This window comes from Aplidium turbinatum, chromosome 15, assembly GCF_918807975.1.
Source record: "Aplidium turbinatum chromosome 15, kaAplTurb1.1, whole genome shotgun sequence".
Classification (NCBI taxonomy): Eukaryota; Metazoa; Chordata; class Ascidiacea; order Aplousobranchia; family Polyclinidae; genus Aplidium; species Aplidium turbinatum.
Window position 1 is genome coordinate 21560435 of NC_137486.1, and position 16341 is coordinate 21576775.

A 16341-nucleotide genomic window follows, 5' to 3' on the forward strand; every position below is an offset into this window, starting at 1 on the left:
TGCAGCCAATGATACAAAATCGAAAAAATAATGAAAAAGTACTGTTGCTGAAATTTGTAGTTGAAGAACAACAGAAAATAAACGATGATGTTGGTTTTGTAATGGCATTAGTCACAATTTGAATTAAAAAGCTCGGTCTGCTTTCACTATAGCTTGCGTGAGCTTATTGCCAGTGGTAAAATTGCCTGTACAGTGAACTCGATTGACGGAAAACGCTGATAAACTTAAAGGAAATTGATGCCATTTGTTGTTAGAAGAACATAGAATTGTGCGTTTGCGTTGAGTTATTTTTATGCACAACTGATCTCACTATCAATAAGTCATTCTCTTTTTTACTTTTAGAAGATGTCCTTCGAGTTAAACTCTCCCTCGCCCACCAATGTCGGAAACGTCCAGCCGGAAATATTAAAAATAATAGTTCTCTTCATGTTGGTTATACCAATGTCCACAATAACAACTCTCACAAAAAAAAATTTGCCAAGACTCTAACTGACCGGCTCAACATGTGCAGGAGGGTGCGCACAGGTATAGTTTGTCATTAGTTGCAACCAAAGATGATCAAGATGGGACAATAGATAACTTCATATAAATTTTTGGGGCAAGATTTGGTAATCGACAGAAGTGCAATCCAGAGAAAATGCTGAATGGGCAACCCTCCTCTCTCTGAAGACAGTGACGCAGAGCAAGTAAACAACAGGCCCCATGGAGTAAAATAGATGCAGGGGCATAGTCAGAGGGAGGCAATTCTCCCCCAGAAATATTTAGAAAATTTTTAAATTTTGATACAGCGTCATTTGACAAAGTTTTACTATTGGTCTAGATTGAAAGTACTCTCAGAATGCGCAATTTTACAATTTTTTCTAGGGTAGGCCCCCAAACTTCTCTCTGGGTGCTCAGTAGGGTGGCTCGTTTTCGAACTTTTTTTTTTAATTGTCTCGGGGTAGTGGGGAAATGGTGCCAATGAGTGAGAAAAAACTCGTGACAAAATTTGAGATTCGTAACAAATTGTCTTCAGCCTCCTCATGGGGCTCAAAAAATCGAAAAATGAGGTCAAAAACGCATTTTTTCCAAAAATATTTCTAATTTGGATAGATACAATATTGTTTAGATATATTTAATTAACCTAAGAAACAAAATTGGAGTCATTTAAACTATTCCTTCAGCTTCCTCACAGCTTCTGAAAATTTCCAACTATAAAACGTCATTGTATTTCTCTTTATAGACCTGCCCTGAGCTGGTGCGTCATTTTTTAATGAAATTGGGTTAATTTGGTAGGAAAAAGTGACGTCTTTTATTTGAATTTACGTCACTGACGAAGTTTGAAGTTATGTAACCACAAACAAAAATGCAAAATTTTCAGCAAAATGAAAATTTTCAGAAGCTGTGAGGAAGCTGAAGGAATAGTTCAAATGACTTAAACTTTTTTTTAGACTAATTAGATATATCTGAATAATATTGTATCTACCTAAACTAAAAATATTTTTGAAAAAACTGCGTTTTTGACCCCATTTTTTGATTTTTGGGCCCCATGAGGAGGCTGAAGACAATTTGTTACGAATCTCAAATTTTGTCATGATTGTTTTCTCACTCATTGGCACCATTTCCCCACTACCCCGAGCGAATTAAAAACAAAAGTTCAAAAACGAGCCACCCTAGTTGCCAGCCTTTGGTGTCTCGTAGCCAGGATTTTTTGTCTTAGACAAAGGTTAGAGTGCCAGTACTTTTGAATAGAACTACACGACCGCACACACTGATTGGAAATGTGAATATGATTAACTCAGATGATTGCCCTGCTTGCAGCAACCAAACGCGAGGTGTTGATCATCAGTTGTTCCAGTCTCATATTGATCATTTTTGTTGAAAGCTGATGAGAAAGAATTCCAATGATCTATTTGTACGATTCTTAGAAGATGTACAAAGTGTGCATTGCTGGAATGAATATGAGAAAATAAATAATAATATGTATATTGTATATTTTACCATTAACTTACGAGGCCAACTATGAATGTATGTGGCAGTTGTGGCACCTATCTGATAAAAGTTCTTTTCTATGGTCAAGTGTTCTTTTGGCGGCCTGTTTTTCTTGTTTTTTTTTATAAACCAGAAAATCAGTTCATTTTATTACATTGATTTCACATCTGCAGATTTTGCATTATCATGAAAATGGAATGATTTGTAAAATGGGCTTTGTCACGTAATTCATAGTTCATACTAAACCAGTCTATCTGTTTCATGGCGAGCCGGCGAAGAACATAGCTATTGTGAAGATGCAGCTTGAGACAAAGTAAAATGTAAAACTAAATCTATCTATGCATACCGAACTCTATGATGAGGTCTGAGGTGTTAGTACAAGATTAATTTTCATCGAACAGATAAATCATTTTCACACAGTTAAGTTTTTTCAAATCCATTAAAATAATTAATTGGCTAAAAAGAAGCAGCGTGATTACCGTAATCTGTACTGGTTATGAAGTACGTGCTCTCGGTGGCCAAATAACCTGTTTAGATAAAATTACTGTACATAGTTTCAACGCCATCAAACAAAACAAATTTGTGAGCATTTGTCATCAACGCGTGTGTGTAAGCGAGAAGCCCAATTGTCACCAAAGCGCTTTCGTCCCGCCATCGATCATTGACAGGAAAGTGAACTATTGAACTTTGTGTTCATCTGTGCAGGTCACTGAAATCATGCACTATCAACATTGCTTTTGCGTTTATTAACCTCAAACTGACGAGTTGGTAGACAAAATATCAAACCTATTTGGATGTCACTTCTCAGTCAGCAAATATATCCTTTTTTACATCGCTTTAACGCCTGGTTACATTGAAACGACGCGAAAATGGCAACCGTTCGTGTAACCTAAGAAGAAAATAGCTCAACGTGATTAGTTTATTACAGCATAGGAATCGCAGCTTTGCTTTCCGGCGGTGTTTGGTCGCGCAGCCGCTCTGGTTGACAAGATCAGACATAGCCTACGTCATGCTACAACAGACCGATGGCAGCAAGTTTTGACATTTCCAGCAAGTCGAACAGTTGCAGCTTCCTGCGTTGGTTTTTGCTCAAGAAACTTGTAGGGAAATCTGGAAAAGTTGCGACTAAAAATATGCAAAAAGGAAACTTTGTCATTTTCGAAAGTTAAAAATGAATGCAAGTCTTACCAGGAAAAGGTTAAGCGTGCGCTTATTTGCTTTGAGAAGTTGCAGAGGCACTTGTCATTTGCAATTAGTCATTGACTTCCTGGCAGACAAGAAAACACTACAGAAACTCGGGCTGGTTGTTTAGATTTGAAATCGCACGGCAGAAGCTGCAACAACACAATTGTGACAAATAAAGAAAGAACTAGAAACCATTGTTTGGAAACGCGAAGTTTGGAAGTGAATGAACTTAGCAGTTCAGATTGTTATTGTGAAATAGGACGAGAACGTTTGTTGAGAATCTATCGTTTATTTCTGTAGTTTGTCAAAGCATAACAAACGGTAATCCAGTTATAAACTCACGGTGCTCAAATAAGCTTTTATTGGACTGTAAATTCAAGTTAAAACAAAAGGGTGAGATTACACAAACAATCACCACTTTTATTACCTAGCAGTAGAACAACGAGAAACGAGAACGACAAGGAAATTTATTTTAAAAATATGTCATTTTCCTTCTAGCCTACTTGTAGTTAGTTTTGATCTCAGTAACCACGCATTGCCCGGCTGAAGCTCTTGTAAAAGTTGTTAATCAGAGTTGCTGGCATCACCACAGGATGCGATACCTGTTTCTAGAGAGCGTGTGGATGCTGAATTAGTAACCAAGCGGCGCTGGTTCGAATCTCGGAATATGCGCTTGGGCAACGCATTTCAGGACTGCTCTCACTTCAGCGGCACTAAATAGACGGAATAATTCTCCGGCAACACTTCAACAACCAGAAAACTTCATTCTGCCAATCTCGGTAACCGACCATGCGTCAAAAGCCTTTACAAATGTGCGAACCTACCAGGAATAACCTATCACGGCTTTGTCAGTCCCAGGATAAAGATTCAAAACCAAACCAACCAAAATGACGTGCTAAGGAACTACTGTGGCATTTAGTCATTCTGGGAAGAAGTGCGAGAACTGGTTGGTGACTTCAAAGTGGTGTCAACAAGAAAAACGACTAAGCGCCAATGCTCTAGTCACTTTATTTAGTCCACAGGTAGATTCTTTGAGTCCACTACTCTTGTATAAAATCACTCAGGCAAACATTTTTTGTTTATTTATCAAACGTTACGCTTCATTGCGCAAAGTTAAACGGCTTAATGTTTTCCGCAGTCTGCTTTAATGTAGCTTGTAAGGTTGAAACTGGTTCTTGTGTTGTTGCATTTGCCATCCTTCTTTTCTCAAAGAAAGAAACTTAATACCAACCGTCTCAACTCCAAGTTAGTAACCAACTAGGCCTCGGGCTAATTTACAGATTTTTGGGATGTTTGCTGCATTCAGGAATGTAATTGATAGCTATCAGTAGCGCGGCTACAGTCAATGATGTGGCTAGGGCTTTGAGCGCCCGAAGCAATAATCTAATATGTTTTTGCGCCCACAAGTGGTGAAGCGTATAAGGCAAGCAGTTTAATTTTAAAGAAATTTTTCTTTAATTTTGATAAAAGTTAAATCTACAGTAGTAGGCTACCTAGTTTTCGCCATTGCTTATTTCGTATTTTGTGTTGAAAATTTATTTGCAACAAAACTGTGGCCAATGGAGCTCAGCGTTCCTTAGTCACCCTTTTGGCATGAACATAATATCCTCCCATCCAGCGGAAGAAGGCAATAAACATAAAAGCACAAGAAGAAGGCACAGGGCATAAACATATGCTTTGCGCTGTGTACTGTGACAACAAAGTTCTGTCATTAATACCCGTTTAACGTAGAGCAGGGGTCACCAAATGGCGGCCCGCGGGCCGCATGCGGCCCGCCACGCTGTATCGCTGCGGCCCGCGAAAGGCATCAGCATACAAGTATAACCAAAAATACTTTTCTTGAGGAGTTAAAGAGCACGAAGGCAAAAATACTTTCCGAGAAGCATATTTTCGCTTTGCATATGATTTCACCACCGACCAATCAGATTACAGTTCTAGGTGGGGGTTGCTTAAAGTTATTCCAATGCGATGTCTAACCACACTGTTCCAGTGGTTGATTAAAACGTCTGTTTTCGAATTTCGAAATTGTCTGTGAGCATGGGGTGGCTTAATTTAAGTTTGCAAATGTCATGTAAACACTAACTTAGTGTGCGTTTCACCGTTATTGTGTTTCACGAGCAGTGTTCTCTTTATGCAAGTTTTTGTAGGCAAAATAGGTCGGTGTGCCAACTTCATTTATAATAAATTGGCAAAATATTATATATAAATTTAAAGACTTTTTTCTGATTGTATTATGAAAATATTTAGCTTAGTAGGCTACTGCAAAACGTTTTTTTTTTTTTTTTAAAGAAATATGGAACGCTTCACGATTTTGCGTGTCATCCTTGCGCAGGAGCCATGCTAATCTCTCTGTATCGTTCCAATTTTAGTATATGTAGGCCTACTGCCGAAGCAAGTACTACAAAATGTTGTTAATCAACAAATTCTTGCCACGCTGATAAGCACCGCAAGTGACAGTTGTCTATAATAACTTAAAAGAAAGACGGTTTTATAGACTCTCACAAAAAGGATGAAAAACCAACTCATTGCTTTTTTAGAGGGAAGACTGTTCATGAATTACGATAGAATTACGATTTTTCGATGATTTCCACAAGCGTTTGTTTTATGGTGCCTGGTTTCTTTTTCCCTGTTATTGGAGCCTATTTTTCGCTGATATGTTTGCAGGTCACTATTGTTGCCTGTATTGCGATGTGTCAAACATTTCCTTGTTTACTGAAATTGTTAATTGCAAGATATCTTTTGTGAAGCGGAGTGACAACACCACTCTTGCTTGGCGATGAATATTCTGATGAAACCGCTCGCCTCGCTATAAGTGCGCAAAACAAGTGGCCTCGTTTATTAGGCATTGTTAAAAAAGTCAAAAGTGTTGTTAAAGGAGCTTGGCCTGGCAGTAGCGTTGTTCGATTAATTTTGTTGCTGCGGTATTCTAACATAAATATGAACAACATGTAACGCTAGATACTGGATACGAAATGCGTTCTTTTCTAGCATAAGAGTCAACCTACCTAACATTTTATTAGTGCGGCCCGCCACAGCTCTCCTTAGTGCCAAAGTGGCCCGCATGCAAAAAAGGTTGGTGACCCCTGACGTAGAGCAATGGTTTAACGACATTTTTATTAAGAGCAAAAACTGAGCAATCTTTGTGTCAGTACGGCATAGACTTTAGAAATCCGTCTATAAAATTTATATTGTCGTCATTGTCTTTCTTGTATAATGTTCATAGCTTTTTTGCATCATTTTCTGAAACACCAATATACCAGGTTATCAGAATTGTATCACTTTGGAAGACATTTGATTTTACTTTACCACTCACCATGATCAGCCTTTGTTATAATTTCGCTTGAACGTGTTTGAAAGTCAAGTCATATTTTGCTTTATGTCCTTGTCTGATGATGGTGATCACGTTATGTACGACATTAAATTTGCAGGTCATGGAACTTGCAGACCCAAATTATCGATGGTTTTACAAAAGCTTACTTGTGCTCATCAGTAAGTAGCCTGCTTTGTCTGGTAGTCTGACTAATCTGACTTACAACCACGGATAGCTACTGTGGTTTACTTTTCGTAAAGTAGATAACGTATCAAAGTTTGAACTTGGAGTCTCTTATGCATTTCTTTGCCAGAAACGCAGGAAGTGAAAGATGTATAGAGTAAATGTAATAGATTTTAATTTTAGTTTTATTTTTGCTTTATGCTACGTTTAGCCTACATATCTAACTAGTTTGTGTAACAGTGTTGCCAGACGCCGATAGATGAATTTTTCCAATGCTACTTCAAATCTATTACCTAATTGCAAGCGTATTTAATCCGCCTCTTTTCGCACCATGTCAAAACGGTTTTCCGTCAAAGACAAAGTGAACTCTGAAATGTCTTTACCGCTCTCTTAATCTCTAGTGTTTCCAAATCAGTATTTTCTGTGTTCTTTCTTGTCAGGAACTTCAAAAATTCCTCAATCACAGTATCTTGTTATAATGACTTTGTAATTTATCTTTTGGGCAACACTGTTATGGGATAAGTCTTTATTGTTGGATAAAACAAACATGTTACTTTTATGATTAATAATGCAAACGCCTGAGATCACGATTATAACTTTGTACTTGTCACAATTTCAGCAATTGTGACGATGGTCGGTTACGCGGTCTACGCTGCCGCTATATGGAAGAACAAGAAGCTCATTAAGAAAACAGTCTGGATAACATCGCTCGCTGTAGCTGATACTGTATTGGTGTTGAACTTAATGTGGGCGAATTTCTTTGTATTCAACAGCAAGTACGATTTCGGAAAACTTGGCGGTTATGTAAGTAGCAAAAAAGTATTTTTGAGTTGGCAACACTGTTGAATGCACTTCTACTGTGCACGAGGCGTTCATTAACTTTAGTCAGTAGGGTGCCTCAAAGGAAATCGAAACGCATCAGATTTTCCAAACCCTAAAATCGCAGTGGGCCAACCATTTAAAGTGGTTGGCAACTACAGAAGACTTGTAGGCCTATTTGCATTGTGAGAGGAAAAAATTGCCGATTCATGGTTTCGTCCAAGTTTTGTTGGAAAGGTTTAAATGTTTGGTGATACTTTACAATGGTGACTCCGCCCAGAAGCTTGTTCAGTTCTCGTCGTTTGGGATGGCGAGCTGAAAATAACGGGAAAGATTCTCGTATTTTCGTTGTTAACTTGAACGTTGTTTGTATTTCTTTTCTCTTTGCACTTATATTGTTCTTGTTGCAAACAACTAATATTTTATTGAGAAGATTGATTCCACAAATGTTCCCTAATGAGTTTTGAGTTACCATCGTCCAAAATAAAATAAATTTCGAAATAACGTTTTGTTTTGACACATAATTTCTTTTGTCTTGATTTCATTTTGAAACGTTGTTTTTGTAAAGAATCGCGTTTCATTACCAGTTGATTTTCATCAGCGGAATAAAGTTTTATTTGGCTTCATTTTGATAAAACGTGTTTCAAATACCCCCTACTTTTGAGGCCCAATGATGTTTTATACGAAATCTCATGATCAACTTACTGGTGGCCGAAGTTTCAATCAACAAGCACTTTGTCGCCCACTTCTGGTGAGTTTGGCAAAGTTTAAATTAAAATTGTTCCATCACAGGTGAATGCACTGATTTCTCTATGGTGCGGTTTCGCGCACATAGCGAGCATTATGTGGATTGCCATCGACAAGTACTATCAATCCTGCAAATCTGAAAAATGTAAGTGATTGTTTTGAAGAAAATCGGCCGATTAAATAGGTTAGCCTTAAGCCGACCCCATAACTCAGATGGTTAAACGCCAGACTTTGTGTACAAAAAACACCCAAAAAACATCACGAAACATCATACAGCGCTGGTTCGACTCTCGAGATGTGCTCTTGATTAACTTACTTTAAGGACAGCTCTTCATTCAGTAGCACCTGGTGGTTAGAAGAATTCACAGACAACAACAAGAGGAAATTTTACTCTGTCATTCTCGGTGACTGGACCTGGAATCAGTTGCTCAAAGACTCTGCATGTATGCGAAACTGCCAGGATTAAACGTTCAGTTCGTGCAGAGAGATTCCTACAATCAATTAATTCACGAACTAATTGTTTTCTTTAAGCACCAACCCCATTCCGCCAATTAGAATCGAGGATTAGTAATCCAAGGATGATTTTTTAGCAAACTGGTTTTCCATTAACAAATGACACGATTAGTTTAATCAGCAGATTAAATATGCCGTTGATGCATCCAGTTTCAAGTTTTTGTTGTTATTAAGTTCATTTAGACGTCATACAATCAAATTAACGTAAACTATCAGTGATGGACCACTTTAAGTTCTTGTGGCAAATCGTTAATTTTGCCCACTTGAACACTGTTAGCCTATGTTTTCTCTTCAGTTGGCGTGAATTATGGTTACTACATGGCACAAGCCTGGATCTTCAGCTTCATTACAGCTGCAATGCCGCTTCTTGGATTTGGAGCTTACGACAACCTATCTGGCAACACTGCTTCTTGTGTCATTGACCTCAACAATTACGAAGCGTGAGTAAAGTTCTTTGCATTGTTTTCATCACCTTGTCAGTTTGCTTGTTTAAAATGTACAGTATTTTTTTTTCAACAAGAATTGTATGTGTGCAAACAATAGTAGTAGTAGTCCAGTTTTAATCCGGTAATGTCCCCGTTACCGATGGTGGCCGTATTTACCTCCAAGTGCCGCAATCGCCTTCTCATCCTGCATCCACATCGGTCTGTCTAACGCGTCCTCTCTTGTTAATCTCTTTTGTATAAAGTATATCTTCTAACCGCATCTATAATTCTGTGATCAGCGGTTGAACCAAAGCTTCTGAGCCTTTATTGTTATACAGAATGTTTCTTAAATAAAGTCCAGTCATGTTGGAAACTTTATTGAACTTCCAAGCATTTAGCACTTCAGTCTTTAAGTTAGTTGCAACACTCTCTGTTGAAAAGGCTTTTCCAAGAAGTCCAAAAATTTCTAAGAACTCTTCTTTTTTCTCCATTTTGCTTCAAAGAAGCATGGTCTTCATTTCGAAACATCAGGATCGACCAGTTGTCTGCAGCAACTCCTCCACTTCTCTCTATCGTTGGCATCTTTAATATTTAATTTTCTTTTTGTCAGATCACCAACAACTCTACAGTACTTTAAGAAGTGGCTTCTCATGGTCGGAGCTTCTCAACATTGTCAACATAGCTAAAACCTCAATTGCTAAGGTAATAGGGATCAGCAGAGATGTACGTATGCGCTGCAAATTCTACGCCGCATACATGCGGCGTAGACTTTTTGTTTGCGCTAACGCTTGCGGCCACATTTTTTTGGATAGTTTGCGCTTGAGGATGCGCCGTAAAGTTTTCGCGGTTTTTTAGCGCATAGCGTCAACGCATACTTTTTAATGTCTTAGTTGTTGTTTGCAATTTTTTTTGTCAAACTGCGAAATGTTGACGTCTTGCAATTGCCCATTGTTCTAGTGTTGTGTCACAGTGTCATCTATTGTTCAGTGAGCTGGAGTTTGTTTGTATATCGCACTACTGCCTTTGACGCTAGAGTCCCACGTGGAGACTGAAGTCTTGCAGAAAAAAAGAAAGAATTAGTTAAAACAACTTAGGCCTACTGCGAAATTACTTAGTAAATTACGGGTCAGAACAGGAATGTAATGTAAGCAAGCAAGTAGGTAGGTTGGTAATGTCGCTCCATGTAAAATGTAAACAATGACTTGGCTTCGTAGTGTGAAGTTTTTTTAGTCAAGCAGTGTTAAAGGCGTTTGTAAGCAATTGTGAGCACTTTAATTTATATTAGTTAAGTCTTGCATTTTGGGGCAAATCAGAAACTTCTCAGGCAATGAGCAGTGCAGCCTATGTAGGCTATCTAAACAAACTCAAATATTTGGTCTCCGACCGTGATTGCTTGCATGATGTTGTACTCTGTATGTTATATGTAGTACATTACTTTGCCTTTGCCGGTCATTCTTGTTGTAGGCTATGTAGCGTAGTAATGTGTAGGCCTACATACAGTTGGCTATCAAGCTAAGGTAATTTTTACTTGACAATTTATACATTCTGTTGCGGAAGTATGTAATTATATATGTTTTGTAACTTGATGAGCAGTTTAGCAAAACATGCATCCAGGGGCCAATTGTGAGAGGCTTTTGAGTAGCCTACTGCTAATAACACTAGTAATGCTAACTATCCCTGAATGCTAATAACAAAGAGTTGTGCAGTTCAGAATCTAAACTTGCTTGTGTCTGGCAGTTTTGTCTTCCATTAACCCAATTTTTAAAAATCTTATCAGAAAAAAGCATAGAGCTTACTGAGAGAATTATGGCATTAAAAGCAACATTAGTCTTATTCAAACGGAATCATTTTAAAAATAGTGTTTTTTATAATGGATTTTTAGGGAGCGACAGTTAGTATATTACTAGGAGCGACAGTTAGTATAATACTAGAATTTTCTTGATAGGCATATGGTACAGTTTCTTACACTACACTATTGTATTCAGGAAATAACTTACGGTAATACTAATCTCCAAGTGAAATGGAGCATGATAATACAAATCCATGGCCCTACATGGAAAAGTATTTTAAGCTCTATTCTTCGAAAGGCAAAAACTTATATTTTCAATGCCAGATGTGCCTTCCGGCCAAAAAGATAATTTCTTGTAACGAGAAATCGCGAAGTGGCTTGAAAAGTGTGTTGTTTCGAGTGGTTTATACCGTGTGAATGTTTGGCACCTAGCAAACAAAATGAGTTTGCGCTAGAGTATGCGCTAACGCTGACGCCGCCAACTTTTTTTACAAGTTGCGTTGACGCATGCGGCGTATAGTTTTTCGAACGTTTGCGTTTGCGCTGACGGCGTCAATATTTTTTGTATGCGCGTACATCACTGGGGATCAGTAGTCAGTAGATGTAACAGAAAATATATTTCGCACTTGCTAGTGCATCGTCAGTTCTGATCTTCAGTTCTGATCGTCAGTTCTGATCAGATCAGAACTGACGATGCACTAGCAAGTGCGAAATATATTTTCTGTTACTTCTTGGTCACAGCGGTAAACCATAATCTCTTCGTGGGAAAATTGTAACATAAGATTCCCGAATCCATTCGTCTGTATGTAATGACCGAAAAAGAAACACTCCTTCGAAACGTCTTTTCAAAATTGTATTTCTGTAAAAATAGCCTCAAAGCTGTCGAAATTGGATGCAACGCCGTACACCACTAAAACTTGTCACTACAGAACAGATTACTTAGATAAAAGACGGAAAATTTGTCCAGCTAGTAAGCACCAAGCAAACAGTTAAAATATGCGACTGACTTCCAACAAACAATTTTAAGAATGACTTGAATAATTTGCGATATCTCAAATGCACGTAGACAGTAACTGTGACGCAACAATGAAAGACATTGTCACGCAATTCAAACCGGTGTTCAAAGGTAGTGATGCAATATTTCATCAGGTCTTACGACCGATGGTGCAATATTTGGACATTTTCTAGCAATTTCCATGACGTAAGATGCCAGCTAGGTTAAGTAGACCATAACGGTTTTTATATGACGTTTGATTTGGTGAAAATTGTCGGGAACACATCTACTGACTACTGATCCCTGTTACCTTAGCAATTGAGGTTTTAGCTTTCGAGATATGGAACAGGGATCGTGTCAGAACAAGACTTGGTCAGAAAGCGAGGCAGACTCCGACTCAGCTCAGCAGCAGCCTAGAGCAGTTAGCTACATTGTCAACATCAGTGGCGGCTCGTCATAAGGGACTGCGGGACTGCAGCCCCCCCAACATTTTTGTGCATTTGTGAATTATATTACATATAGATAGTTTTGCCATGTTTTTTTTTTATTTATTTCGCTTGAAGAATTAAAAGAACTCTTAATATTATTTTTTTTTGCAATAAAAAAAAGTTTGTGTTACAAAAATTAATTGGCAACTCTGGGTCTGCAAATTCTGCAGGTCCGGTGTTTCTTGTTATTTTTTTTATGACGTAGGTTTTTCAGAAAAAAGTTTTCTAGCGTCACTGAACAAGCGCTGTAGGGACTGCAAATAGAACAGACCCCGGTCAGGGATTCCAACTTTGGTTCGATCGTAAATCTTTAGTGTAAGCGTGTGGAAGCTATCGGTGATTAGGTGAAGGGGTCGTAGGTTACTTTACTTGATCTGTGTTTTGAGAAGTCACTGAGACAGACTAGTTTTGATGTGAAGTAAAGCCAATTACTGTAATTATTGGTGCTCTTTAACAATTCGTCCTTTTGGGATAAAGACGTCTTAATACGTCACACAGGTTGGAATGGACTATTATAAAGGAGGAAGTACGGGGTGGAAATGCACTGAAAAACACCTGAAGGAAATTGTCTCCCATTTATTCATTTGTTGTTCAATTTCAACAAATTTGCTATCGTTGGAAAGCACAAGCATAGATCTAACCAACTAAGTTAATACCAAGTCCCAAAATAATACTAGCCCAATCTGGTGACTACCTAAACTTGACCAAATTCAAGCCATTATCAAAAGTTTACTTTAAATGATAAAAACATTAAACGACAGCCAATTAAAAGAACATGTTACTGTGTTACTAACCCTAACTCAGTGCATTTATAACTCAGTCCGGTGCAGGTTTATAATTATTTATATTAGGTTAGCCTACTGGTTGATGCAGCCCCCCCATGTTTTAAGACCACGAGCCGCCACTGGTCAACATAGTTAGAAGTTTTGATGAAACTATACTCTTACAAATCGAATCTTGTTTTCAGGAATCGCTTTTACATCATAGTTGTTGCCATGCTGTGGTTTGTCTATCCTGTGCTTCAAATAATTGTCCACGATTGGAAACTTCTCATGGAGTCAAAGAAAGCGAAGATGGTGAGTGACTTTAGATGTGTATGAGTTACATGATGGTCAAATAATTAGTGGAGGAGGGGCGGTGGAGAAGGGGTTAGTGGAAGAGGGGCGGTGCAGCCTTCAAATGTCAATGCCATTTTCCCAAAACTGCCAGTTCCCCAAAACTGCCAATTTCCCAAAACTTAAAAATCTACCACCACACTACACGTTTGACTTGACTTAATTGTATAAAATTTGTATTAAAATGTGGTTATTAAGTTTAAAATGATCGTGACTTGCACCAGAGTGCTTGATGAGCTTATTTGCACAGTATCAGAAAGTACCGTATTTTTCACGTAAGAAACTAAATGTTGGTTTTGTACATGAAAAATGTTTCTGCAATTTTGGTAGAGAGGCGATTTGTTTTAACGATAGACAAATGAAACCTAACAGCCAGACGGCATTTAACATAATAACATGAAAATGAACTATTTATATTTTATTAAAGAAAGTAAATTTTTAATTTATTTTTATATTATTATGTTAAATGCCGTCTGGTTGTTAGGTTTTATTTGTCCAATAACGTTTCTGCATTACAGCCAGTGGTCCTGCTGCCAGTCGTTGTGTTCACGCTTTTGTATTCCCCATACGCGATGTATGCTGGTTTGAAAGTGACGTTTGGAGTTAGCAACACCCCCATGTGGTTTCTGGTTCTCATTTATGTAAGTGTTTCTGATTCCTGCTTTCCAGCTACTGTTTGTTCCTAAAAAGAGAACGCTGTAATTTTTAAAACAAGATTCTGACTTAAAGTTTCATCGTTTGATTAATTTTTAATCAATGCATCCGGTCTTGTAAATTTCTTTTAGGGAGGTTTTGAATTTTTAGTTTTTGGTCAACTGCTGACGATGATTTTCGTGCGCGTTAAAGTGGACATTTTTTCCAGATCCTTCCAAAATGTATAACCGCCAGTAATCCTTACATTTACATTCTGTCTGATTCGGAGCTACTACAAGCCAGTGGGAACGTTCTGTTTGGAAAGAAAGATGCAAAGACTTCCTAACTATGTTCAATGACGTCATCACGACTGCAAAAATAACACTTGAAAATTTTTGTCATCCCAGCAACCTGATGTCAAATGCCTCCGAGTAGCAGGATGAGAGAGTTTTATCGCTAAACTTGAAACCTGTATTTTTAAAGACGCAACAAGCTATTATGTTTGTTATGCTGAACTGCATTTTGTAATTGCCGCAAATACTGCGTTGAAACATGCGCTATTTTAATGAACTACCCACTATGGTCAGTGGTCACTATCCCGTAAATCCATCAGGTTCCTTGCAGTCAGATTAACTTCCCAACTAGCAAAATCCTTTCTTTTTACATTAATTCAATGTCTGCAGACGTTGAATCAATGTAATCTTAGTTGTGTAATGTAATCTTTCCACCTTAACAACAGGGAGGCACAGCGTGAGATAAACATCAAGATTGATGGGGAACGCCTGCCCTACTGTGCCGAACCTACATACCTCGGCATAACCCTGGACAGGTCACTCACGTACCGCCGGCACTTGAAGTCACTGCGCAAAAAAGTATCTACACGCGTCGCACTTTTGAGGCGATTGGCGGGTTCCGGCTGGGGAGCTGGTGCTAAAACTCTTCGTACAGCTACCCTAGCCCTTGTTCATTCCACCGCTGAGTACTGCGCTCCGGTCTGGTGTCGTAGTTCTCACACCCACCAGATTGATACCGCCATCAACGACGCACTGCGTACTGTGACTGGATGCCTGCGTCCCACTCCAACGGACTGCCTACCCATCCTAGCAGGCATCCAACCCGCTGAGCTACGCCGTAAAGGAGCCACGATTTCTCTCGCTCGCCGCGCTTTGGACCCCGACCATCTCCTCCATGCAACATTCAAGAGACCACCACCTATAAAGCAGCGACTGAAATCAAGACGCCCCTTTGTGCCTGCCGCACATCAACTCCTTAAGAACGCAGAAGAACTTGGTTTAAGTGCGGCACACTGGACGAACCACATGTGGAACACGGAGTGGCAAAATCACACCTCCACGCTCCTTGACTTCATACCCGACGCCGATCCCCGTCCACCAGGAATGTCCCTCGCAAGGCTTGCGTGGGTCAGGCTAAACCGCCTGCGAACTGGCGTCGGCCGCTTTCGTTCGGACATGCACAAGTGGGGCCTGGCTCCTTCATCAGAATGCGAGTGTGGTGCCACGGAACAGACCGCAGACCATGTCATCCACCACTGCCTAACCCACCGGCCTCCACACGGTGCGCATGGTCTGAGGGTCCTGGACGACGAGACTGCTGAGTGGCTGAAGATTTCCTGCCCTCCAATCTAGCCTGGAAAGATCGCTCATACGCCATCATCATCATCAGTTGTGAAATGTAATCTTAGTGCGTTGTAGGCTATCACGTGTTATGCACTTGTATTACAGGCGAATAACTGCCGGTTGAGAGATGGATTGTTACGTTTGATATATTATATAGTGACATACTTTTTAAGATGACATTTTTATTGTTTTTGACAATGAGCATAAGCTCTTACCAATAAGTTGTAAATTATTGTTTTGCCTTTTGCATGTTCTTTTATTTCCTTAAACTTGTATTAAAACCATTTTTGTTTGTTTCTGTCATATTTTAATCATAAAATATGTCCAGAAATTTTGTGAGAACACGCCCCGGTGTAACGGTCCAGGAGTTACTGCGGTCCAAAAGTTATAGTGCTGCTGCAGCGTGGCACTCTAAAAATGACGTCACACCACAAATAACCAGAGCTGCCCGGCGCTTCTGAAAGCGATACAAAAACAAAAATTTTACAACTAAGTTTAATTGAGTAGTTACGCTCAAAATAATGCATACCTT

At 39.0% G+C, this 16341-nt stretch overlaps 1 protein-coding gene and 1 pseudogene across 1 annotated transcript; one reads left to right on the forward strand and one right to left on the reverse strand.

Annotated features, from left to right (window-relative positions):
- The first annotated feature begins 4293 nt into the window (after positions 1–4293).
- LOC145784800 (blue-sensitive opsin-like) lies at positions 4294–16103 on the forward strand. Its single transcript, XM_082596645.1, has 8 exons — positions 4294–4401; positions 6585–6645; positions 7269–7453; positions 8261–8360; positions 9024–9168; positions 13392–13500; positions 14058–14180; positions 14402–16103. Exons 2-8 carry the CDS (start codon positions 6588–6590, stop codon positions 14516–14518), a joined length of 837 nt encoding a protein of 278 aa, XP_082452771.1. The 5' UTR covers positions 4294–4401; positions 6585–6587; the 3' UTR covers positions 14519–16103.
- LOC145784917 (U6 spliceosomal RNA) lies at positions 5444–5540 on the reverse strand (annotated as a pseudogene).
- Positions 16104–16341: the final 238 nt, after the last annotated feature.

Bases quoted from the DNA above. Each gene is read 5' to 3' on its own strand.
- LOC145784800 (XM_082596645.1), top strand. From the start codon at position 6,588: ATGGAACTTGCAGACCCAAATTATCGATGGTTTTACAAAAGCTTACTT. The intron at 6,646-7,268 runs GTAAGTAGCCTG...TCACAATTTCAG, and splicing joins AAGCTTACTTGTGCTCATCA to CAATTGTGACGATGGTCGGT. The intron at 7,454-8,260 runs GTAAGTAGCAAA...GTTCCATCACAG, and splicing joins TCGGAAAACTTGGCGGTTAT to GTGAATGCACTGATTTCTCT.